The sequence below is a fragment of the Calidris pugnax genome, unplaced genomic scaffold, assembly GCF_001431845.1.
Source record: "Calidris pugnax isolate Ruff unplaced genomic scaffold, ASM143184v1 scaffold54, whole genome shotgun sequence".
Lineage (NCBI taxonomy): Eukaryota > Metazoa > Chordata > Aves > Charadriiformes > Scolopacidae > Calidris > Calidris pugnax.
In genome coordinates, this window is record NW_015090864.1 from 2,787,691 (window position 1) to 2,804,397 (window position 16,707).

The following is a 16,707-nucleotide window of genomic DNA, read 5'->3' on the forward strand; positions in this document are numbered from 1 at the left end:
CCTTTGAGTAATTCATCTGATACAACTGAACTCTGTGGATGTGTGTGTACAGTAACCCTGTAGTTTCTCTGTGAAAAACAACCAAACATGCCTCTGTTAGTCAGTGCTCAGAATATTTAATGTTAGCACTTTAATTTTCTCTCTCTTTACAACCAGTGCCAAAAGATGATAGGCATTTTTTTCTGTAGTTTGATTAACATTCTTCAGCAAAAAAACCCTTCCTTTATTTTTTTTAGCCATCTCTCTTAGGAAACTTGACTGCTTCTCTGCCTATTTCTATCAATCACAATTCATGGAATCATAGAAGGATTTGGGTTGGAAAGGACCTTTATGGCCATCTAGTCCACATCCCGTGCAATGAGCAGACACACCTTCAACTAGATAAGGTTGCTCAGAGACCCATCTAACCCAATCTTGAATGTTTCCAGGGATGGGGCATCTACCACCTCTCTGGGCAACCTGGGCCAGTGTTTCAACCACCTTGATTCAGTAAATCCTTTAAGTTCAGATTAAGAAACCTGAATATACATGTCTGTATGGAAACAGAGCGGGGGTTCAGCTGCCTCAGTGCTTGTCACTAGGGCCACCAGACCTCCTGATTCTACTCCAATATTGTTACTCCTATACGTCTGTGCCACATCCTCCAGTCCTATGTGGGTGTCTCAGGTACCCAAAATGTCTCAAATGGCACTGGATATCTGTCTCTATACAATAAGTCCCTTTCCCCAGTGTTTCAGCTTCCCTAAAATCAATATTTTTACTCATACCGTGAAAGTAATTCCACTAATAAAAGTCTGTGGGTAATGATCCGCACTCAGAAGTCTTCTGTTTTTCATCACTGATTGTTGAGGGAATCTGGGTGACTTAGTCTGAACGTGGAATTTTTCGTAGATACATCAGGTATTTCTACTGTCAGGATTTAATTTATTTTCATAAAATTTTTAAGGCAATCTGAGATGCTTCAGAGGATCAAATTGCTAGTCCAGATAGACACAGACCTCCTGTAGGCCCCATGTCAGGATGCCTTGACACCTTAATGAGGCATGTGCTGTTTATGTGCACCTGAATCTGATCCTAAAAAACTCCAAAGTAATTCCCTAATTCTTCTGCTTCAGAAACTTATTGGACACTAGAATGCAATTTACATTCAAAGTTCATTCAGGATTTCCCTGAAATTTAGTCACTGGCAGTGCAGAGAAATTCAAAGTCAATCAGTTCTGTCTTAATCTATGTTCCTTTGCTAGAAATAAAGATCCTAGAAACCAGCCAACTGTGCCATTGATTCCAGCAAGAATCGAATTCACTCTCTAACTGCTGTGTTTTTCTCACCAAGACTAACAATCTAAAGATGCAATAAAGACACTTTTATCAGAAAATAAAGCAGCCAGCCAAAGAATATGCCTTGGGAATAGGAACAAAAGAACATTTGCACAGAATTCTCTTTTAAAAGAATATCCAGTTGTCTGATACCCGACTCACGCATTTTTACAGAAATATGTTTTTAGGACCTTCATTAAAATACAGTTTGCATGTAAGGAAAGACTTTAATTCAGCTGAAATGTCTCCAGTTCTGCTGAAGACTGCAGAGACTGCAGGAGCTACCTGGTGGGATACAGCACAAGAACACAATTTAAAAGGAGCTGCAAAGATCCGAGGAAAATCATGCTAAAATCATAGATGGTCACTCAGTCATAATTCAGATGACATGTTAATAGTCTTTTGGGGATCTTTTCTGCTACTGTACTATAGACATTAAAAAACTAAATTATCACAGCTGTCCATGACTCTGAAGATACCAAAAGATCACAGCAGCATGGGAAAGACCATCACTCGTTTTATTGCCTAAGTTTTACTGCTATTCAGTGTTCATTTTTTAACTGCAGTGTCCTGGTATATCGTGTGCACAATTATATATAATGCTCATAATTGCAGCTTGGAGCAAAATGAATGAAAATAATTCCCCTGCCCAACAGGTAAAATCCATTGTAAATGCATCTACTACACTTTGCATTTGAAAATGGTTATTTAAAAGATAAAATAAAATAATCAAAAACCCTGAAAGCAAGTAAATAAGCATACAGGGCAAACCCTCACCAATAGCCTCTGCATATACTATAATGATGTCCCTATTTAAATACTCTAGATCAGCTTTCCATTGCACATAGCAAAAGGTAAGACAGAGCTTCTTGATACTATTTAACTCTGGACAAAAAAGAAAAAGAGAGGTGGTGTGTTTTAATGAACTAGCTGTCACCATAGAAACAAGGAACTCACAAGAGGAACTGTGTAAATAATTGATATTTTGTTTCAATGGTTAGGCAAAAAAAAAACCCACCACAAAAAACCACCAACCTATACTGCTCAATTAAGTAACGTTTTGTACTTCTTTTTTGACTGATATAAAATGCAGAGAGTTAGACAGCCAGATAAGAATTTGTATGTTTAGCTTTTTATTTTAAATTTTAACACTTTTTAATTTTTTAACCCTTATGAAATTTAATTAGCAATATTTTTTATTTAATTAACAATGCTTCTGAAACAAGTCCTATTGTGGAATGTCAATACATTCTTATTTTCCAAATTTGTTAATGGTCATTATATTTCTGCCTAAATTATTTAAAAATTTAACCTGAACCTGCATTTTTCAGTTACTAAAGTTCTTGTGGAAAAATACTTTTGTTCTGTCTTGCTCCCAGAAACAAATCTTATCTGAGTCAGTGTCTTACCCAGGTGCCTGGAAAAATTCCATTCCACCTTTTATTTTCTTTCAACTTATATCCCTCAGTTATTAAAGAAGGACTTCCTGGCAATTCTGGAGGTTACAAAAGCAATAGCTTTGAGAGAACCAGGTAGAAATTATTATAACAAATATACTTTGGGATGGGAATAGTAGCTCATACATATGCTATGGAATGTTTTCAGGGCTTTAGACGTTAAATTTCAGTACTTTTCCTTCCCTTCGTTTCCCATCTGAATGGAAGTCCAGCAAATGCTGAGACGATGACTAAACTTAGATTTATCATCAGGGCTTGCAAAGGAGGCAGTCCTCATTTAAACCACCAAAACACTGCTGAATCTGTTCAAGCAGCCCGAGCAGATAATAGAAATTTCTGCTCCATTACAGCAATTTTTGCATCTTTTCTCTGAGTCATCTTAACTGGCCACTCCCAGGCTGATGACTATCTCACCTAAGTTTTAACTACCTTGGAGAGTCCATACAGCTTAACTTGCTCTCCAGCTTCCCTCTTGAGGCAGTAGAGAGAAAATGTTCATCCTAGAGTTCCAACAGTGGAAAGCAAGCCAGATAACAGGCTGGTAAAAGTCTATCATGCCAATCTACAGCCAGAGAAGTGTTCTGCATTTCATTACCAGGGGTCTTAATGGGATTTCTCTGAGTGGCAGATTTACTGGCTGTAATCTGTTGCCTCCATGGACAGTATCAGATGCAACTGGTCAGTAGATCCCAGATCAAGCCAGACAAGCGTGTAAGACCCTTGGAGTCAGAACTAGGTGAGGTACAAGCCTACCTGAAAGTAGAAGACAGCTGGGAGATTCTCTCTGTCAGTGCCTACCTGTGGCAAGTGTGAATGTTCAGGCTGCTGAACACCTGCCTGTATTCTGAGGTCACCACTCAAGGAAGCATTGATTGAAAAACTTCCTCACACAAGTATAAGTAGATCTGCTACAGTAAAGTATGTGAATGGCATAAAGAAGATGCCTACATATTAAAACATCCCATAGTAAAAATGATGGTCCAGATTTGTTGGGTAATCCAGACATCCAGCATGATCTAGTCAGTATAATAGAGCCAGGTGATAAGGTAGGATAAAACGTCTGATAAAATGTAGACAACTACAGTGTAAACATACACAACTCAGACAGTCACTCTTACTTCCATATATTTCCAGAGAGGAAAAAAGGAATCATCTAATCTACTTTGAGGACGAAATGAATTATGTCTCAGAATGTGCTAAAAAAAGGAATCATATAATCTACTTAGATGAAACGGACGAAATGAATTATGTCTCAGAATGTGCTTATTAGAAATTCAGAGCTACAAAATGAGCAAGGTGACTTGCTCATTTGCAGTGTAGGTGCATTTGCAGGCATCAACATTTAATTAGATGAATCCCATGCCAAGTGTACATGACCCAGGAAACTGTCATTCAGCATCTGAGTAAGTCCTGTGCCGTTCTTTCCTAACTGCAGGGTTGGGAACAGGTCAACAGAGTCTGGATGGGAAAAAATAAAATGAAAAAGGGTGCATACAGCTCATCAGTGAGCTTTATCGATCCTTACCAGGCAGAATGTCTCTTGAGGACTGCTGACAGCTAGAAGAGGGTCCAACAGAAATTAAGGCAGCTCTACACTAGAACAGGGACAAAAGCTCAAACAAGGAGACTGGAAACACTAATGTAAGAAACAGCCTGACTCTACTGCCTGGAGATGTTGAGTATGAAGTTATTATTCCCCTCCCTCGTTTCTTTTTTTGCCTTTGGCTTTCATTATTTCACTTTATCAATTTAATTCCATCTCCAGAGCAAAGGAGTCAGATTCTGGGTCCTGCTGAGATTTCATTTTCTTCAAATTCTCTTTTTCATTCAGGCTGTAGGTGATGGTTGAACAGGGATGGACACACAGGGTCAGCACATGTTCCTTATTTCTTCTTATATAAAGGCTCCTGAAGAATTTAAAGTGTTTAATAGGAAGAAGCTGTCATAAAACCCATGGAAAAGAACAAACACAAAATCTCAAGGCAATCATTGTCTCTGCAACATTATAGGCATTACACAGCAGCAGACGGAAGGAAAACAGTGCTGTGAAGAATAAAACAGTAATGAGCACAACATCTGGGCATGAGAGGTAGAGGGGGAGTGAAAAGGGGAAAACGTTAGATCACTAAATCAGGGCTGGATGTTTTCCATAATATAGTGCCAGCCTTGCTTTTCATGACCTGTGGTTGCAGTTGCAGCATCAACATTGTGCTCATGTTGGACCTCACCCAGAGGAGCTCTAGGGAAGCATTTAGTTTATGCCTGTGTTCACAGATGCTGAACACAGCAAGGGGGCAAAGCAAAGGCAGGAGAGCTGAATTACTGCAAAATGTAGGAACCCATATGATGTTCTTCTTCTTTCGACTTCAAAGTGTATTGCTTTCCACATGGCATTTTTAGGCAAGAGAAATATCAATGAAGAAGACAAGGTCTCTAAACAGGAGCAGAGAACCTACTATTAGTGTTATTATTTTTTTGCACCATGTGGGCACCTTGGAATAAGATTCACAATCTGTAACATTATTGTTCAAGATACTATAGAAATACAGATCACAAAGACTGTTCATGTCCCAGATTCAAGTTTTATATGTGATCATTTGACTTTGTGTCACCTGTGACAGAACATGGAGCTACCTTGCTTATAGATGTTACTGTAGTTCAGTTGAGCCGGAGAATATTTCGTTTTAAGCCATAGTAACTTGAGCATGTGCCTGAGTCTCTATAGACTCTAAGAACTCACAATCCCATTTCATACCCTGCACCCTTCTGAAGAGAAATAAATACTCAGAAAATTTATATCTTGAATTGTTCTATGGAAAATTGCATGCAGAAGTAGACAAAAGGGGGAAGAGGCAGTTTTATGCTTCTCCTTGCTCTTGAATAAACAGACATTTACTCACCAGCCAGTAGGGATTTCTTCTTTCTTTCAGCTGACAAGCAAGGGAGTTATTTCCTATGTTTCTCTTTCTTTGAAAAGAAACAAGTTAATAACATATTTCTCCACTACCTGCCATCATTAGTAAGTCTTACTGCTACAGAAGAATAACAAAACCCAAATGTTGGGCAATTTTCACTTCTCCCAAGTGAAAAATAGGTTGTCTGCAGCAGGTGAAAATTGGGAGGAATCAACACTGCAAATTTGACTGCTTAATTTATGGGCAGTTACTACTTCATCAGGGAGTTTCCTAATGAAACTTCTCCAGTGCTTGACAACTTAACCTAAAAGCCAGGTTCAGCTGTAGTGAATAATACTCCATTCTAGTAATAGGCCAGGGGCAAAGGTGTTTTTGGAGAAAACAGATACTTGTGGTATCTTCCCAAATATTGCAGAGTGTGAATTCACTGTGTGTGGAGTATCCCATGTTTGCAGACCACTTGTTAGCAGGTAGCAATAAGGTGTTATTCAAAGCAGAATAAGTAGTATCTTAATGATATTGAGCAAACAGTAAGAAGATGGTGGAGCTCTGTTGATGTCCCATTCTTTACAAATGGAGATAAGGCTTTGTTGGGAATGAGGGTGGCAGGATATAACTTGAAATAAGTATAAAGTAATGAGAAGTGAGTCTGGAAGGTCACGACTTAACGGTCACAAAGTGGAGTGTCATAGTCCCAATGAAATATATGTAAAACATAACTACAATAATTCAAAAAATGTAGAGAGAAAGGGCAACAAACAGCATCCACAGAATGAAATAGCTTTCAAAAAAGAAATATGCCATAATTTTTCACTGGAAAATAAATGTCTTTGAGGGGATGTGACTTCTTTAATAGAAGTGATGTAAACAGTGGAACTTGTTGCCACTGGACGTGGTGAACAACTAGAAGATGCACAGTGAGCCTGGGAAAATCTTTACAGTGATTCAATACAAAAAATATTGGGGGAACAGAATAGAGAGTATCTGGGTTCTGCTGCTGAGTTAGTGCTTGAAAGGATTCCTGCCTGAGTGGGTGATACATTTTAACCACATTGAGATGCAAAACTCTTTTCAATGGCTCTGGACTTCCTCTATCTCTGATCTCTGAGCTGTGGTGTCTAATTTGGAACAGACAGGGGGGAGGAGTTCAATCTGAATAGTACCCCAACTACCTGTGTTATTCTGGATTTGAGTGATAAAGAACAAACTAGCCGAAATGGTCTGTTTTGACCTGGAAAAATCTATGAATTCCTGAATCCAAATAATAGTCATTGCATAATCATAAGAAGTAAGGCTCATGGTCTGCTTCTGACATCATTCTGACAGTGAGGGAGGAGAAACAGGTTTTTTCCCTTTTGTCCTTGCTATGCCACTTTTGGAACAGGAAAGAATTGGGAAGATCTTCTGAGATGCACAAAGAGGGTCTCAAAACCACATCCCCAGGGCTGAAAAGAACTGCCTGAAGTACATACTTTCTTCAATTCCTCCAAACCACACAGTTCATTTGCCCAAAGCTGGTAAGCAGAAGAAAAACAAGCTGATGTATGAGGCAAATAACAGAACTTTGATGGAAATACTCCTAGCAGCTGAAAAGCAGGAATGGCTTGCTGCAGAGGCTGCTCTGGTGACACAGAAATCTGCATGCTGCCCTCCCTTGCTTCTAAATACATTGCGAGGAAAAAAGGGCAGAAATCTCCCAACTTTTATCACACACACAATGTGTTTTACCTGCTTTTCTCTGCGGTTTTACCAATTCTAGTCACAGTAGAAGCAGTTTGGACAGGACTCAAAATAGACCCTGATTTCCAATTAGTTTCTTTGTCATTCTTTGCCCTTCTCTCATTGGTGCTGCCCATAGGCAGCTCCTACTGCAGTCAGTGGGAAATGAGACAGGATATTAAACTATTAATTTCGTCTTTGCTTACTGCCTCAGTTTCTTATCTCAGCAATAGCACAAGTATTCTTTATCAAGATTATGGTCATTGCAATGCTAATCCCTGCAAAGGTCTTCAGATCATGTGAGAAAGAGGCACAAATTATTACTGAGCTCATGAGGGGGAATGAGCTGTTATAAAACAGACCAGTTATGCACTTAGACTTATGTCAGTAGCCATTGCCACCTACACCAGTAGAAGACCTAAACATTATCGAGGACTTTCCAGGCACACTGATTCTTTTTTATTTCCTTTTTTCCCCCCCTCCTCCCCAGTTTAATTTTGTAGATATATGCCACTGCATCACCTGAAGTACAGAAGTAAATTCCTGACCTCTGATAATAATCAGCGATTGTTCTAGTACATCCCCATTGATTGATTTTTTTGTCCTTATAATGTTTCTCTAAGCTCATTCAGCTGCAGTGACCGCACCTCTCACGGTAAGATGTTTGCCTTGACATTGCTGAAAACCCCCGCAGACATGATAAGAAAGGTTCAGAAACCTTCAATTCAATGTCCATGACCTATCCCAAGCTGAAACTCACCTGGAGCAGAGTCATTGAGAGGGTTCAGGGCAGCTGCCCTCCGTATTTTCTCCAGACAGGTCTCTTGCTCCTTTTTAATGATGCAGTTGGAATGGGTTGCTGTAACCTGAAATGTGGGGAAAAAATGGGGGGAAAGAACCATTAAGCACTTAAAATAGCTAGTAACTTTATCAGGAAGCATCAGTAAGTTTGGAGGTTCTATTTCAAAAAGAAAAAGAGACAAAAACATCCTTAGAACATGAGAGAAAATCACAACAAGCTTTTTTTTTCCTATTTTTTTTTCTTACAGCTTAAGGTCAAACTATGGAATTATAACTCTCATAAATTTGGGGAGTTTTTATGCTTTTCTCCCTGTCAAAACACGTGTTTTTTATTTTATTATATTCCTTTCTCAAATAAAGCTGAAGCAAAGGTACCTCTAAATAAATAATTTGTTTAAAGAGGAATCAGAAATCAATTGAGGCTCAGTTTGATCTTCCACCAGTTTCTTGTGAGACTTGCACAACCCATTAACCTCACTCAGGACTCAAAACTAAATTAAAAGCACTTTCTCTTAGTCTTTCACCCTCTCCATTCCTTAATGTTTCTTTCTTTATTTATTCCAGTGAATACAAGGCTGCTTTCTTGCCAAAAAAAGGATGCAATGCCAGTTAAACTGAAGTGACTTGATCCAAATCTTTTTTCTTTCTTTTTCTTTTTCTTTTTTTTCTAACTTTAAGGCTCTAAGGCAGCCCACGACAAGGAAAAATAAAAATAAATAAAGAAAGAAAGAAAAGATAAATGAGTCTACAACAGTAATATTGTAGCCAACAGAATTCAGGCAATCCCAAAGCAGCAACAAAATAAGAATGGGACCCATTCCCAGGAATCAATACAAGATTTCATTCCTGTTGTAGAATGTGGACAGACAATATCAATTCAGGGGAAATAACAATCTCAGGTTTCATTAGATCATTTTAAAGGGGTACTGCTGAGGTTCAAATTACGCTCTCTGGAAAGCACCATGAAAATCAGTGCACTGGTTGAAGATGGGATAGGTCACCCCAGTTCTCTGCAAGCAATTTTGCTCTTTCATCACATTTCCTTCAATCTTAATCATGGAAAACTGCCGAAGTAGAGTGTAGCTACCAAGTGGCCTATTTTCCCTTACCTGTTAAGTAAGAACAAGCAAACAGAATCACAAAATCATCATCATGGTTGGAAGGGACTTTTGATATCATCGAGTCCAACCACAAAAAAACCCAAACAAAACAAAACAAAAAAAACCCAACACACGCAACACCCCACCACGTCACACCCACCCACAAACCAGCAATCTTGGGCACTAGAGCATGTCCTGAAGAGCCACTTCTACACTTTTCTTAAATATCTCCAGGGATGGTGACTCTACCGAATCATCATTATGGTTGGAAGGGACTTTTGAGATCATCGAGTCCAACCACAAAAAAAAAAACAAACCAAAACAAAAAAAACCCAACACACGCAACACCCCACCACGTCACACCCACCCACAAACCAACAATCTTGGGCACTAGAGCATGTCCTGAAGAGCCACTTCTACACTTTTCTTAAATATCTCCAGGGATGGTGACTCTACCACCTCCCTGGGTAGGCTGTTCCAGTGCCTGACCACTCTCTCAGTAAAGTAATTCTTCCTAATATCTAATCTAAACCTCCCCTGCTGCAATTTAAGACCATTTCCTTTGGTCCTGTCATTGTTCCCTTGGGAGAAGAGGCCAACACCCACCTCTCTACAACCTCTTTTCAGGTAGTTGTAGAGGGCAATGAGGTCTCCCCTCAGCCTCCTCTTCTTCAAACTAAACATGCCCAGTTCCCTCAGCCTCTCCTCATATGACTTGTTCTCTAGACCTCTCACGAGCTTGGTGGCTCTCCTCTGGACACGCTCCAGCACTTCAATGTCCCTCCTGTAGTGTGGGGCCCAAAACCGAACACAGCCCTCAAGGTGAGGTCTCACCAGTGCTGAGTACAGAGGCACCATCACTGCCCTGCTCCTGCTGGCCACGGTATTCCTGATACAGGCCAGGATGCCGTTGGCCTTCTTGGCCACCCGGGCACACTGCTGGCTCATGTTAAGCTGTCTGTCCACCAGCACTCCCAGGTCCTTTTCTGCTGGGCAGCTTCCCAGACACTCTTCCCCAAGTCTGTAGCGTTGCCTGGGGTTATTGTGACCAAAATGCAGGACCCCGCACTTGGCCTTATTAAACCTCATCCCGTTGGCCTTGGCCCTTTGATCCAGGGAAAGCAATACCTGAACTCAATCTCCTTCCGTTTATTTTTGGAGCCCCAACTGGACAGGTCAACTTCACTTCCCTCAAATGCCAAGGGATTGGCATGAACAGTTTGGGTCACTGATGTATGGCACTGCCACCATACACTCAATACACAATTACAGCAAATCCTAAAGTACACATAATGCTTTTTTGCTGGTGGTTCTGTGTGTGCTAGGAAGCATGGAGGCTTTTGCATGCTTTTGACCTTGTAACAGGTAGAAGCCACAACCCCTATTTCAAAGCCAGAGAAGATTTCCTAATGCATCTCTTCTGGAAAGCATTACTCAACATTTGTAGGAACTGATAATGCTGCACATTTTCATCTCCAAGATCTCAGTAATAAATTTCAGTTATTTTCCCCGCGGGATACACCAGTCATAACCATATTAAATTTGTTTATCTTCAAAACAAACATTGTTCTGTTCTGAGGGCTCCCAAGGGCCTGGAACATATATATTGTCACAGATCTCTGGGATCTCCCAAGAACATAAGGGCTTTTGCTACATCATCCCCTAAACCTCGCCAAAGACTGGGAAAATTGAATTGGCTGACATTCAAGTTCTTAGAATATCTTTTAAAAAGATAAAAGAGAACTGGAGAGTCTTCTGCTGGTAGTACTGGTTTACACTCCACAGTTGCCCAGGTCTACAAGCAGTGCCCAGGGGTTGTCTCAGTACATGAACGTGGCAGTTTCTGTGCAGTTCAGTATATGCAGATTAGAATAGCTGTCATTTACTACTAATAATAGTAATAATAATAATACAATATAAATAATCTATACAAGAGGATACAAACAAGCAAATGGAAATGTTAACCTGCAGAACCCTTTTCAGCTTGATATTGTGGATGTCAAATGTTACAGGAGTTCAAAACATATATATATGTGTATTTATATTTGTAAAGTCCATCAAAGCATACAAAACACTAACTAACTTTTGATGCCCTATAAGCTAACCCTAGACCTTTGAGAGGAAAGTTTAGATTCAATCTATAGTGAAAGGACAAAAAAGTGTGATTTATCTTTCCTATTTTTGGTGTCTTCTTTAATAGAGGTAAATCAAAGCCAGAACTTGATTGACTATAAAGAAAGCTTATGGTTAAAAGCTCAACTTTTATAGTCTTCCTTGCAGACAGGCATATTTCATCAGGTGTAGCTGAGTGAACTGACTAAACTTAGTCAATGGTATCTGAGCAAGTCTGGCTCAGGAGGTATTTGAAATGTAGACAGCTAGGCACAGAGAGAGCACTAGAGTGATGTGCTTCACCTGTCCATGTAGCCTTCCTTAAGCTTTCATTATTGGTAGGATACTTTGATGTGATTTCCCATAATAATCATTATGCCATTTTGTTGCATTCTTCATCAACAGATTTAAAAAAAAAAGGGGGAACACAGAAACCGAGACACAAAGCAAAGAAAGGAAGGAAACAGTAACCCCAGTGCCAGAGAGAAGCTGCCTGTCATCTCCAACACAGAAACCAAGACACAAAGCAAAGAAAGGAAGGAAACGGTAACCTCAGTGCCAGAGAGAAGCTGCCTGTCATCTCCCCTAATGAGCAATGCTGTATCTGAGAAAATAAAACCAGATTTGGATTGTTTATAACAGAGAGTTTCTCTGTTGAATGCAGAGATGCATTAATATTATCATGTTTTCCTAAAAGGATCCACATGTTTTATGTTTCTTCATCATCTGTGTACTGGTAGGGCCTTTAGTCTGTCGAGTCAGGCTTCAGCAACTGAACTGCAGAGAACAATTCAAATTGAAGTGTAAGCTGGAACTTCATGGCCTCCTGATTTCATTTCTTTTGCCTCAAGGACATTTGTAATTTCCTGAGTTCAGTAGAGACAGTCTGGTTTCAGTTTCCCAGAAGATATCAGTGATATGTGCAGTTAAAGAATATTCTGACACATAGTAGAAAAATCAAGAAACCAAGAGGATAGTGCATGAAATTAATTCCTTTTTAAAAAAGGATTACTCTAAATGAAGTGAATGAGTTTGACTCACACCAGCTTTGAAAAGGCGTGCACTTGTACAAATACAAATACAGTACATCTGTATTTTCCGTTTGTACAAGTGTACAAATACAGTAAATACAAACAATGTCTGTTAAATTCTGAGAACACAAAAAATACAAAAGCAGTCACCTATCTCTGTGCAACAAATCAACAACTTTCATTTTTCTTGTTTTTTTTTTTTTTTAATTGACCGGCATGCACTGTAACTTGTAGTATTTAACTCTCTGTTGTTCCCTTGACATTATGGTAATATTAATAACAATCACATTATTATGTTACTACCTACTTATATTCTGTCACACATACTCTCGAGGTGCTGCTTTATTGTGAACTGTTCCGTTAAGAAAGCCATTGTTAGTACATAGCCCTGAGCAAAAAAAACAGGTGAATGCATTGATGCTGTTTCCACACCTGCCCTAGCTTTATGCATAAATCAATTATCAAATTTTACAGTAATATGTTTAAGTAAAGCATTGCTCAAATGTAGGGATGTTCCAGGGAAGGAACCACATGGGAGGAATTGCACAGGTCAGAAGGGTACCATACACTTCCCTGTTTATGGAAAAAAATATATTTAATAGCAAAAGACATTTATGTTTTGTTACTCGAATCATTTCCTCAGTTATATCAAGTGGATATAGGTTTTCTCATAGGAAAGTCATGACATTCTCTATGAATGGGACATTATCCCTGTGCCACGTGCATCATCACTGATTAAAACTTGTGCATAGGAGAGGTGGTTGGGTGGTGGAGGGATTTGGAAATTTTTTAACACATCAAAACTGAGCATTGGAAGAGGTCTCAGGCTTATCATCCTGTGGGACAGCAGTGCAGAATGGTCTATCCAAGAAAGCTGAACTGTCTTCGACTACAGTCATTCAGAAATACTGTTCATTTTACTCGTCGTAAGAATATACACAATTGCTTTAAAACATGATTTCACTACGCAAGTTAACTCAGTGAATCTACCAAATTGAGAAAAGTCACCAGTATTCTTGAGAAACTCCAGGATCAGAAAATAGGCTTTGAAGTCACAGTAAAGATGTAATAGTGAACTGTGTGATTCGTTTGGTATTTTCATTTCTATAAAGCCATGATCAAATATAGCAATTCAGTACCATTAGCTGTTCTTTCCTTTTCTGCATTTCTGTATTATGCCTGTGAAGTCCTGATTCTTTTTTTGCAAAGTGAATGAGAATATTTCCACTCTATTCAGGATATGTCGTATCAGGCACCACAATAAGGAGAGGGGTAAAGAAATACAGAATGAAAAAAAAAACAAAGAAACAACAACAACAAAACCTTTCATTAAATTCCTCATGGACAGTATTTTACATCAACATAGAGATGAAATAGAGTCTGATTCACCTTTTGTCTGAATGTTGTCTCTAAAGCAATGCAAGAAAGGAGTCTAATCCACTAGGTATATTAGATCACTCCATACTGAATAACACTTTTTATTAATTCTATTATGACTTTCAGTTTTTAAAAGTTAGCTTAAAAAAAGATACATTATTATGTAAGCATTGCAGAAAGCAGCTTACTCTGTCATGGAAACAACATTACCAGATTTTAATTCCTGTTCTTATCAAGCAATGATTCAACTGGTCAAACCAGGGCCAAGACTTGCAAAACAGTGTGTTAAAAATAGAAGTGTTTGGGAAGGAGCTCTGATTATCCAGATTTTTTCAGAACTGATTTACATCATTGCTCGTACCCACAACACTAGCTTAGCAGTTGAACAAGTTGTTGTCTCCAGGAAGGCCTTACATTGTTACTTGATTGCGTTTTTGTCTGCCTGTGTAAATGGCACCCAAACTACTGCAATTTCAAACCACTTCAGACTAAGTGAAAGGGTAAAGCCATTGGAAACTTCTTCAAACCAAGGCATAATTGTACAATCTGCAACATAGTTTTGACACCACGCTTTAAGAAAATTGTGCAGTGAAAAAAACCCCACAAACAGAGCACACTGCCAAAAAAAAAAACCATTGAGCCCTTTCAAACTGGCTTACATGAATTTAAGATACGGTTACCTTCTAACACTGATGGCTCCTGGAGAGATGCACATCTCACTGCAGATTAGAAAATAGCAGCAGCATAATCAACACTTCCTTTTGCTCAGTGGATGCCTTCTGAAGTGGTAACTAAACAAGCCCATTTTCCTCATTCTCTTCTCATAAGCCATTTTGGTGTCCCTCCTCTGAATTTGCTCCACTTAACTGACATCTTCAGTATGTTGAGGACCGTAAAACGGGATGTAATATTCTAGAACATCCAGCAAGTGCCAACTAAAGGGGCGTAATCACTTTCCTGCATCTACTGGCTATGGTCTTGTTAATAGAGCCCAGCACGCTGTTGGCTTTTATCTGCTTTCCTCAGGACCTATGTAAAGTGTGTAGAGTCAAGGCTATCAAGTATCTTTGAATGGTTTATCACACTGGAAAAAACTCTTGAGTTTCACTGAGTGAAGGCTGAGGGAATCTGTGCTCACGTAAGACTTCTCTCACTGCGAGGACTTTGGAAAACAAAGAAGCTTTTAGGAGTTCTGCATTTGTCGTGCTGCCGGATGCCACATTCATTTGCAAAGCAAGCTCTTGTTATTACTCGTTATTATTTGCCCATTTATACTTCATTACATTTAAACAAAACCCCGAAGAGAAAAGATCTTAGACAGGAAATTTGTTTTGTGCAGGCTCCCAGTAAATTCAATAGAAGCCCCATCTGAGTCACACTTGGAACAGAAATGCGTGATGAACAACTACAGGAGGCTGAAGAAAAACTTTCTACACACTCACACACATATCCCCTACCCAAGGGAGAAAGCTTTAATTAATCTACTAATTAAATGAAAGCTATTTGCCCTCAACTATCACACACATTCCTCCCTTTCACTCCTCCCCAGCAAGTGCGTCGTGCTACACTCTCACTCTAATATTCCCCAAAGGGGCTTTGGGACTGGGGAGAATACTGAAGAACAGAGGCAAAGAGCTCATTACAGCACTGGTAATGGGAAGTTCTCAAGCTGATTCTCAATTTCCCTCCTTCTCTTTTCAGTGCTAAGAGATGTTGGTTTAGATATTGTGCCAAAGTGGAAAGGAAAAAAGCACACCACCCCACAACCAAAAAAACCCACTCAAATCCCGCAAGAAATCAAGTCTTTGCACAAAAGACTGTGCCTAGAGTAGCTTTCTCAACAAACCCTTCTTTCTCCTTCCCATAAAATGTGTGCAGCAGTGAATTTATCACGTGCACTGCTCATGAGGTGTTAGAAAATCCTCTCAATGTCTACAGTGTATTTAATGAGCTGAACCTCAAGCAGGTTTCAAGAACTTCAAAAATACAAAGTGCTACCAAATAAGATTGCAAAATTACTAGAAAACAAAACAAAACGACAAGACACAGGGCCAGATTGCATACCCTATCTCAAATTCCCATTTTACTCTTAGAACACTGCAGGGTATGATCTGATTTAAGGAGGGACAACAGGCAGTGATAGAGATGGTCTTCTTCTTAGAACAGATCTCCCCCTTAAAGAGTGACTTCATTCCAAACAAACCTGCAGGACTTGGATGCGTTTCAGACCCTGACAGATAAGCCACAGGTCTCACTTTCAGAGTCTTGTCATGACCCAGATTCTGCTCCAGCACTTTCTGCTCTGCTACTATACAGAAATTTGCTCAGATAAGGGATATCTTACTAAATAAGGAGCGATTCGGGATGCTTTTTATTACCCTCACGGTACAGCTCCTGTTTTTCTGAGCCCCAACAAGATGCAGCAGGCATCTAAAGCGTTAAGTCAGTCACCTCACTTGGCAGGTACAAGGGCATTCTTGATGCAGAACTCGATGGCACCGGGGCTCTCTCCAAGGGTAACAGATGCTTCAGCTGTGCTGTTTGCAGCTGACTGCAATGCGCAGACATTTAGGGCTCAGAATCTCTTGCATATTTAAACAAGAGACAATTTTTCAGTGTCACACAAAAAAAAGGAAGAAAAAAAAGTGGTTTTAAAACCCAAGTATACATGGTTACTGCTCTACACTAAAGATAGTAGTTGCTGGCTGACAGGTTCAAGTCTCCCTTCCCAAATTTAATTTGCTAAATGGGTGGAAGCATCAATAAATTGGCTTCCTGGAGGAAGAGGTAAGGGTTCTGCTGCAGTATTTATGCATGCCATATTTAATAGGGTCCTTGTATGCTGATTATGAGAGCCTAATTTTATGTATTTGTGGTT

The 16,707-nt window shown here is 39.5% G+C and overlaps 1 protein-coding gene across 10 annotated transcripts in view; it reads right to left on the reverse strand.

Annotated features, from left to right (window-relative positions):
* Window positions 1–16,707, reverse strand: part of ADCYAP1R1 (adenylate cyclase activating polypeptide 1 (pituitary) receptor type I) — a 128,036-nt gene that overhangs the window by 69,136 nt on the left and 42,193 nt on the right. For all 10 annotated transcript variants that reach the window (XM_014945061.1, XM_014945066.1, XM_014945065.1 and 7 more), the window contains exon 3: window positions 8,169–8,274. In XM_014945061.1, coding sequence (XP_014800547.1) covers window positions 8,169–8,274 — 106 coding nt within the window. The remainder of the gene's footprint in view (window positions 1–8,168; window positions 8,275–16,707) is intronic.